The sequence below is a fragment of the Sander lucioperca genome, chromosome 19 (genome assembly GCF_008315115.2).
Source record: "Sander lucioperca isolate FBNREF2018 chromosome 19, SLUC_FBN_1.2, whole genome shotgun sequence".
Taxonomy (NCBI): domain Eukaryota; kingdom Metazoa; phylum Chordata; class Actinopteri; order Perciformes; family Percidae; genus Sander; species Sander lucioperca.
The window spans coordinates 20,775,693-20,785,692 of NC_050191.1; the positions used below are offsets into that span (position 1 = coordinate 20,775,693).

Sequence of the window (10,000 nt, forward strand, 5' to 3'; positions counted from 1 at the left end):
ACTGACACAACGTCTGAGAAAGGGACAGAAATGTAGAAACAGCTTCAAAAGAGCAACAATAAGTCTAAAACTGGCATAAACATCAAAACAGTCAAAGAAAAACGACAATTTTTGTGTGTGTGTCTCTGTATGTGTGTCTGTGTGCGTGTGTGTGTCTCTGTGTGTGTGTGTGTCTCTGTGTGTGTGTGTGTGTATGTGTGTGTGTGTGTGTGTGTGTGTGTGTGTGTGTGTGTATGTGTATGTGTGTATGTGTGTGTGTGTGTGTGTGTGTGTGTGTGTATATATATATATATGTGTCTGTCTCTGTGTGTGTGTGTGTGTGTGTGTGTTACATTTGATGCACTGCTCCTCGTCCTTCCCGTCCTTGCATTGCTTCACGCCGTCACACTCCAGACTTCTATCCAGACAGCAGCCGTCACACGCCAGCTGATCAGGACTACAATCCACCCCGCACACCTCTACACACACACACACACACACACACACACACACACACACACAGTTAACCTGCATGGCTTACACTTGTTGCAGGGCTGAAATGAAGAGGTGCATTGTGGGACTGACCAGTAGAGGGCAGAGTGACCTTCCTCTCTGACGTTGCTGTGGAAACAGAAACAAAAACATCAACAGATCAAACTGAATCTCAGGATGGATTCTTATTTTTACAGAATGAAAATCGGTGGAATTTAGTGGTCTGTCTGTCTGTCTGTCTGTCTGTCTGTGTGAGAGAGAGAGACAGAGAGAGAGACAGAGAGAGAGTGTGAGTGTGAGTGTGTGTGTGTTAAAGGAGAACTCCTGAATCTTGATCTCTAGACGTATCTGTACTGTCTATCGGAGTAAAAACCACCAGACTCAGTGCTAGCTAACTGGAGCTGCTGCAGCTAACGGCCAGAGCTCCCAGTCAGCTAACGGCCAGAGCTCCCCGTTAGCTAACGGCCAGAGCTCCCAGTCAGCTAACGGCCAGAGCTCCCAGTCAGCTAACGGCCAGAGCTCCCCGTTAGCTAACGGCCAGAGCTCCCAGTTAGCTAACGGCCAGAGCTCCCAGTCAGCTAACGGCCAGAGCTCCCAGTCAGCTAACGGCCAGAGCTCCCAGTCAGCTAACGGCCAGAGCTCCCAGTCAGCTAACGGCCAGAGCTCCCAGTCAGCTAACGGCCAGAGCTCCCAGTCAGCTAACGGCCAGAGCTCCCCGTTAGCTAACGGCCAGAGCTCCCCGTTAGCTAACGGCCAGACGTGGGGTCATGTTCTACAGAGTGCCTTCTGCTTGAAGTTGGCCTCATCAAAGTCTCCTGAGATTACGTGAACAATGTCTGGATGGGCCCGCTGCTGTTCGTTTAGGGCAGGGGTCTCAAACTCAATTTCCCAGACGGCCACACTGGAAGAAGAGAATCCCATCAAGGGCTAGACATGTATATTCTATGTGATGTGCTTTTATTTCATCGAAAAAGTCAAATATCTTTGACTCAATGACTGCATGTCTCATATAGTCTTCTCTCCTGAAAAGCAGAAGCCTGAAAAAGTCAGCAAAAAAGTTCCGAAACCATCCTAGAAGTTAGCAAATCATGCACAGCAATGATTATATTTTCTAAGCTAGCACACAGTTGACTCACAGCAAGCTCTTTCACTCAGGAATTTCTGAGTCTCAAAGTCTGCACATTTGCCAAATTCTGCTTTGAGTGTCACGTATTTGCAAGTTGAAAAACAGTTTCCCATGTTGGGCCTGTGAAGCTAGATTGATATGTGGGCCAGATCAGAATTTGCGAGGGGCCGGATTTGGCCCCCGGGCCTTGAGTTTGGCACGTGGGAGCTGCAGTTCCATGAGACAACCTGTAGGGGGACCTACAGCACCTACTGGCACACTTCAAACTCTTAGCCTGAAGTATATTGTGTAGATAACGCACTGAAAGTACCAGGATGACCCCCTAAAAACGGTCCAAAAGTTCAGTGTGGAATGATGGATCCTACTCGCACTAAACGGGCGCCATATGGACTACAAAGCGGAAAGGGGAAGGACCAGGGACGTCGACCGGCAGCTGATTGGACGAATGCGTCACGTGGGTCTGGCTGCTCCCCGAGCATAATGGTGTCTCGTTCAGAATACGATCTCATATTGGACTAAAATAGTTCACCGAAACGTGTTTCTGAAAACATTTGAAGAGAGAAATAGGCCGTGCAGCTGCTGAATCTGTCTTCATTTCCGAGACATACGGCATATAACAGTCCTTCCAGAAAAATACGGAGTTTTTTTGTGATTGTTTTGGGCTAAAATCCTTGATTATGCGGCACGTTTTCTTAAAAAATGTGATAGAATATGCGGGATATTTATGCAATTTTATGCGATGAAATTGCGAGAACTTGCAAAAAAACTGTGGTTTCATCGTGGCTTCATCGCGGGGTTTGCAGCTTTTCGATGATGTTCACGTTGCGTAATTACGTCACTTCATAACGTTCCCATGGAAACAGGGAAAACGGCTGCTCTTGTGTGAAGTAAACGCAACATTTTTCAACTTTCTGCTAAGATATGTGTGGCTTTTTTGCAACAAAAATGCGGGGATTATGAAATCATGCAAGCCCTGCAAATTTTGTGCGGAAATCAGCAATTTATGCGGCAAAAGTGCGGCGTATTTCATAAAATGCGGCCCCCGCATAAATATGCAGACTTTGGCTGATTATGCATTGAATTATGAGATCACATGATCACGTTTTTCTGGAGGGACTGGGTAGAGTTTATTGACGTGCTTTTATTTCATCGAAAAAGTCAAATATCTTTGACTCAATTATTGCATGTCTCATATAGTCTTCTCTCTTACAGTCTGGTCCACATAAAGCCTGAAAAAGTCAGCAAAAAGGTCCAAAGCCATCCTAGAATTTAGCACAATGATTATATTTTCTAAGCTGGCACACAGCTGACTCACAACGAGCTCTTTCACTCAGGAATTTCTGAGCCTCAAAGTCTGCACATTTGCCAAATTCTGCTTTGAGTGTCTCGTAATTGCAAGTTGAGAACCAGTTTCCCATGTTGGGCCAAAATATGTTGTGAAGTTATGCCGCGTTCTATTTACCTCGCAACTCGTTTTTTACGAGGTCAAAGTCGTAAACACGCCCCCTGACCTCGGATCTCCGAGCTCGGAACTCGGACAACCTCGCAGTAGCCCGAGTTCAAAATCCAACATGGCTGCCCCCTGTATCAACAGTTGTGAAAGCTGCAGTAACATAAAGTTATTATAAGCACTTGTCTTATTTGTGTCCCTAAATCAGTCGTTCACACAGGCATGGTCAACGTCTATCTGTGGACATGTTGTTACGTTGTTTGCATGCACAAAAAACGGTGTAATGCGTTGTTATCAACTGATATTGCTAACAATAGCTAACCGGGCTAGAGCTAATGGAAACAATGAGAATCAGACTTTTAAACAGAACGCATTCAACTCGGGTATGATGTCATTCCCAGCTCCAGCTCCTGAGTTCCAAGGTCAATAGAACAAGGCATTACTTTGATATATGGGCCGGATCAGAATTTGTGAAACTGTGTGTGTGTGTGTGTGTGTGTGTGTGTGTGTGTGTGTGTGTGTGTGTGTGTGTGTGTGTTACCTGTGACTGCTCTGCAGGCTAATAAACACTCGTCCTTGGACAGGAAGTTGTTGTAGTTTGAAACACAGCCTCCAAACACAAACTGATGACAGCTTCCTGTTGACGTGTTGTAATGCCAGCGAGGAAAAGAGGCTCGGCACGGACCCACCTTCATCTCAGACATACAGTATACTGACAGACAGACAGGCAGACAGACAGGTAGACAAGCAGGTAGACAGAGAGACAGGTAGACAGGCAGACAGGTAGACAGGCAGGCAGACAGACAGACAGGCAGGTAGACAGACAAGCAGGTACACAGGCAGGTAGACAGACAGACAGGTAGACAGACAGGCAGGCAGACAGACAAGCAGACAGACAGACAGGCAGGTAGACAGACAGACAGACAGGCAGGCAGACAGACAGGCAGGCAGACAGGTAGGCAGGTAGACAGACAGGCAGGCAGACAGACAGGCAGGTAGGCAGACAGGCAGGCAGACCGACAGGTAGACACACGGACAGGCAGGCAGGCAGACAGGAAGGCAGACAGAGAGACAGACAGACAAACAGGCAGACAGACAGACAGACAGACAGGAAGGCAGACAGAGAGCCAGACAGACAGACAAACAGGCAGGCAGACAGACAGGCACACAGACAGACAGACAGGCAGGCAGACAGGCAGAACATTATAAAATACTCCAGAACAAATATAGTTAAAGTATCAACAGCAGGTATTCGTTCTGTAACAGCTTCTTGGTAGTCTATTATTAATTATTAATTATTAAAACACTTTCCAGGCACTGACTGACTGACTGACTGACTGACTGACTGAAATTATCAAGTATGAAAACAATGCCTCGTTATTCAATCCCTAAGGAGTGTAAATCTCAGAGTCAGTGAGCCAATCAGCATGCATCTACCAGATCTAATAATGCCTGTGATTGGCTGTCTAACGTAAAACGTCGTAGAAAGTCGTTTGTTTTGGTGTGTGTGTGTGTGTGTGTGTGTGTCTCTGTGTGTGTGTGTGTGTGTGTGTGTGTGTGTGTCTCTGTGTGTGTGTGTGTGTGTGTGTGTGTGTCTGTGTCTGTGTCTGTGTGTGTGTGTGTGTGTGTGTGTGTGTGTGTGTGTGTCTGTGTCTTGTCTGTGTGTGTGTGTGTGTGTGTGTGTGTGTGTGTGTGTGTGTGTGTGTGTGTGTGTGTGTGTGTCAGGTATTCCAGTCAGACCAGTTTGAGTCGAGGTGTGGATCAAAACCTCAACAACAACATTAAGAAACTCGTTCTGTTCTCATCACAAGAGTTAGCAAACAACATACTACAAAATGGACTACATTTCCCATGAGCACTCACAGCTGGACAGCTCCGGGCTGAGGACGAGCACGGTGACCTGGGCATCGTCTGATTGGTCCTTGGAGTCAGTGACGGTCAGCTGGAGGACGTAGGAGCCTGGCTGCAGGTTGGACAGCATCACCTGGTCAGGTAACTCTGTCTGCTGCACAAATACAGTCAGAAGTACTTGAGGTACTTGTACTTTACTAACGTAACATTTGAAATACAAGACTTTTGCTGTAATAGAGTATTTTTACAGTGTGGTATTAGTACTTCTACTGCAGTAAAGGATCTGAATACTTCTTCCAGCGCTGCTGATTGGAAAACTTTATTCTGTCTGATACAGAAACCTGTTCAAAACTACCGTCATGGTCTGTTACACACTTACACACACACACACACACGTCACCGCAACGTGTAGTTACAATTTTCGAGAGGTGCACGTCAAGCTGCAGAGGGGTCTGCTGGGGCACGCCGTCAATTCTACGCACAACTAGGCCTTAAGTCTCCATGTTTGTGTGTCTGAGTGTCTGATGGAACAACAATCTGTGAAACTGGTCCAGTATTAAACCAGAACCAAGCTGTAATGTAACCCTACAGGACTAATGTTCAGCAGCAGTTAGAGTCACTAACCCACCAGACTCCATGTAAATAATCAATACTTTTATCATGGTAAAACACACTTCATTCAAAGTGAACAGAAACTAAAAACTACCAAAAGCCGTCTTGGTTCATCTTTCCACTGTTCCAACAATCACCACTCTGGTTTGGTTGAAATAAACCCTTAATTCACCCATTTACATGTGGAGATATGCTGGCTCCATACACACTAAAAGTCCTGATTATTTACATGGAGTCTGGTGGAAATATGCTGGCTCTATACACGCTAAAAGTCCTGATTATTTACATGGAGTCTGGTGGGTTTGGTGATGGTGATTTCGGGGCTGTTTGATGTTAAAGCCCATGTTGCAGGTTAACCACCACTGTTGATTAATGGGTACATAAAGTACTCAACATATGTATATCATTGTTAAAAATGTCACCAAATAGTGTTAAAGGACAGTTTTCGTCGTTTTAGTCGTTTAGTGGGTTTTTTAACGCAATTCGGTGATGACGTCACATTGGGGAGACGTGCATCAGCCTAGTACTAGAACTATGGTGACTGTGTATCAGTCTAGTACTAGAACTATGGTGACTGTATATCAGTCTAGTACTAGAACTATGGTGACTGTATATCAGTCTAGTACTAGAACTATGGTGACTGTGTACCAGCCTAGTACTAGAACTATGGTAACTGTATATCAGTCTAGTACTAGAACTATGGTGACTGTGTACCAGCCTAGTACTAGAACTATGGTAACTGTATATCAGTCTAGTACTAGAACTATGGTGACTGTGTATCAGCCTAGTACTAGAACTATGGTGACTGTATATCAGTCTAGTACTAGAACTATGGTGACTGTGTATCAGCCTAGTACTAGAACTATGGTGACTGTATATCAGTCTAGTACTAGAACTATGGTGACTGTGTACCAGCCTAGTACTAGAACTATGGTGACTGTATATCAGTCTAGTACTAGAACTATGGTGACTGTGTACCAGCCTAGTACTAGAACTATGGTGACTGTGCCTCAGCCTAGTACTAGAACTATGGTGACTGTGTATCAGTCTAGTACTAGAACTATGGTAACTGTATATCAGTCTAGTACTAGAACTATGGTGACTGTGTACCAGCCTAGTACTAGAACTATGGTGACTGTGTATCAGTCTAGTACTAGAACTATGGTGACTGTGTATCAGTCTAGTACTAGAACTATGGTGACTGTGTATCAGTCTAGTACTAGAACTATGGTGACTGTGTATCAGTCTAGTACTAGAACTATGGTGACTGTGTATCAGTCTAGTACTAGAACTATGGTGACTGTGTATCAGTCTAGTACTAGAACTATGGTGACTGACTGGGATGAGGAAGAGGTGTTTTTACTGTCAGTGAATAGCAGCGAGTGAAAGTCAAGGTTTTCTTTATATCTAGTGACAGTGATCACGTCGTTAGTTCAGATAAGTTCTGGTAATCTAGCTAGATCTAGAAATAGAAGGCATCATGCTAGCTATAGGCTAACCTGTCAGTCCCACCTGTGAAATCCCCCGACGTTGTAAACACATTTTCGATTAGATATCTCACGTTTTGATGGACCCTACTAGCTCCGGTAACAACATATTTGCCTAGTGTTTATTTATTACTTGGATGGGGATGCTGTTCGGCTTTTCACAAGTTTAGACAGCTAGCTAAAGCTACGCCGACATTTTGCTAACGTTAGCGCAACAGCGTTAACCTAGATGGATAGCTAGCTAGGTAAATATTACGACTGCCTTCGTTGTTTCCTATATCTGCGTCCACGTTGTCAACATAAGACGTGTGGCGTTAGTGCTCCTTTTGTACTATAATCGTATTGAATGAAATGTTAACCTTGGCTCCTACGAGATGGGTGGGTTTTTGTTAGCTACGTTACACACAAAGTTAACTGGCTATAGTTAGCCTGTGCTAGCGGAATTAGCTAATGTTGCGTAGCCAGCCAGCAGCTTCGGCAGTAGTTCCGGCAAGCTAACCACGACAGCTAACACATCCACAAGCGTCTCTGTTTCAATCATCACTGCAGGTTGACTGCTTTTAGCAGCAGAGGTTGATTGTGGGCGACAATACTGTCGTGGTTAGCTTACCGAAACTACTGCCGATTGCCGAAGTCGCTGGCTGGTTACGCAACGTTAGCTACTTCCGCTAGCATACAGGCTAACTATAGCCAGTTAGCTTTGTATGTAACAACAACCCACCCATCTCGTAGGAGCGAAGCTTAACATTTAATTCAATAACATTATGGTACAAAAGGAGCACTAACGCCACATGTCTTATGTTGACAACATGGACGCAGATATAGGAAACTCAGAAGCAGTCTAGGCTAACGCTGTTGCGCTAACGTTAGCAAACGTCGGCGTAGCTAGCTGTCTAAACTTGTGAAAAGCCGAACAGCATCCCCGTCCAAGCTGTGTTTCACTTTCCCTCCAATATTATTATACATATAATAAAGACACAAGGACTCGGTCGAGACCAAAAGTCATATTTGGTAAGACCAGCGGCACAGACCGAGACCATAGACAGTGAACAGAGACCAGTGGCACAGACCGAGACCATAGACAGTGAACAGAGACGGGGCTTTCGTCTGTCGTCTCCCCAACATGACGTAGTGCAATGCATTGTGGGGGAAAAGAGAATCATTGCAAACCGCTGTAAAATAGTACTACTTTTTTGTATTTTATTCCGTTTTGTGATATCTATTGTATTTGATGTTGTTGGGTAACAGTTTAAATGTTTATTACCAACAAGCAAATTGCACAAATTCATTAGAAAATAAACCCTGCAACATGGGCTTTAAACTAAAAGGATCTTACTCTTTAACCTAAAAGGTCTATCTCTGCAGGGATCCATCCCATAATGTTGTCAGACACTTTGGATAATAGTAAGCCCCCGCCCAGCAGTTTGTACCTTTAAGGTGACGTGGCCGTCTCCTCTCTCCAGACTCCATTGGTACTTGGTGATGTGGGCGTCGCCTAGCGCCAGGCTCTGGATGCCGCTCAGCGTCACCGTCTCGCCGGGCTGAACTACAACATCAGGGCCCGCTACGGCGACGGGCGGAGACATCTTACCTACACACACACACACACACAGAGACACACACAGAGACACACACACACACACACACACAGAGAGAGAGAGACAGAGACAGACAGACAGACAGACAGACAGACAGACAGACAGACAGACAGACAGACACACAGACAGTTTAATTGATTATCAGAGTCTGAAAGATGAGCGGATTCTCTCCCGTCTCTTCCTGTTGACAACGTCCCGTGATATTTACCGCTCAATGACGCCCAAAAACTTGCTAAAAAATGAGTAAACAAAAGGTCTTTGCAGAGCTTTGTTGCTCCGGGGAAAAGGAGACAGAAGAGGAGGCTACAACTGCAAAGAAACAGGAATTTAAAAGACACCAGGGGCCTGTTTCACAAAAGCAGAATATATAAATCCAGGATAACTGATAAAGCGAGGCTTGACCTAGTCTAATCTGAGCATCCTGGCTTGGTGCGTTTCATGAAGGCCAAGCCAGGCTGAGGAGGAGAGACTAGGTTGAGCCAGGCTGAAGTAATTCAGATAGATGCGCGTCCACAGCTTTCCTCAAAAGACCGTGAGGTCGATCACAGATTTACTGATGCCAAAATGGAGAATACGCATTGTACATACTTTATACAGAGTGAGCAGCAGCTTCTTGTGGAACTATGATGATGTGAAACACATTTTTTTGTATAAAAAGAAAAGAATGTAATGTAATGAAACAGAGAGAGAAAGCGTAGCAGACGATCGCGGACCGACTGAATGTGTAAGTAGCCTAAATATAGACATTAACTGACCACTGCTCTGAACTGAAACCGTCATAATCATACCATTCAAGGATTAGGTTACTAATCATTTGCACAAATTAACAGTTGTACTCTTTGCCTTAAAAGTAAGAAGATAATGTTACTCAGGAAATTTACCATGAAGATCAATTTTCTACAATGCTAGAGTATGATGCGTAAATATCTCTTTCACTCTGTTCCTCCCTCTCTCTCCTGGGCTAAAATATACATTTCCTAAATCATATTAACTTCCACTGCTCGCTTTTAATGCAAAGTTACAACTGTTTGCTTTTGCAAAAAAATTCAGTTAAGAGCAGTAGTTCATAAATGTATATTTTTAGACTATCATTCAGAATTAAAAAAAATGTATCAACTAAAATAATTCGAGGTGCATTGGTCAACTATAGAAATGTACAGCGTTGTGTTTATTGTCCTTAGTAACAGACTTCATTTAAAACACATTTGAAATGTTATCAGCCTTTTCTAATTATCTCAACAACTGTCATAATATATTCATCATACTTCTAACAACAATATGAACAGCAGTCTTCATACAGCAATATAACAGGAACAATGACTGTCACATGAATAATTATTAAAAACAATTATGGTCACAACTTTAAATAATAACAGTACTTAAATGAACAGCAACATGCACCTGT

At 44.1% G+C, this 10,000-nt stretch overlaps 1 protein-coding gene across 3 annotated transcripts in view; it reads right to left on the reverse strand.

Moving 5' to 3' along the window:
- LOC116061384 (kunitz-type protease inhibitor 1-like) overlaps positions 1-10,000 on the reverse strand; it is an 18,676-nt gene that overhangs the window by 6,976 nt on the left and 1,700 nt on the right. For 2 of the 3 annotated variants that reach the window (XM_031315578.2, XM_031315565.2), the window contains exons 3-7: positions 8,428-8,588; positions 4,911-5,052; positions 3,589-3,759; positions 565-600; positions 333-458 (exon numbers count right to left, since the gene is read on the reverse strand). In XM_031315578.2, coding sequence (XP_031171438.1) covers positions 333-458; positions 565-600; positions 3,589-3,759; positions 4,911-5,052; positions 8,428-8,588 — 636 coding nt within the window. The remainder of the gene's footprint in view (positions 1-332; positions 459-564; positions 601-3,588; positions 3,760-4,910; positions 5,053-8,427; positions 8,589-10,000) is intronic. The other variant, XM_031315573.2, reaches the window with a different exon arrangement.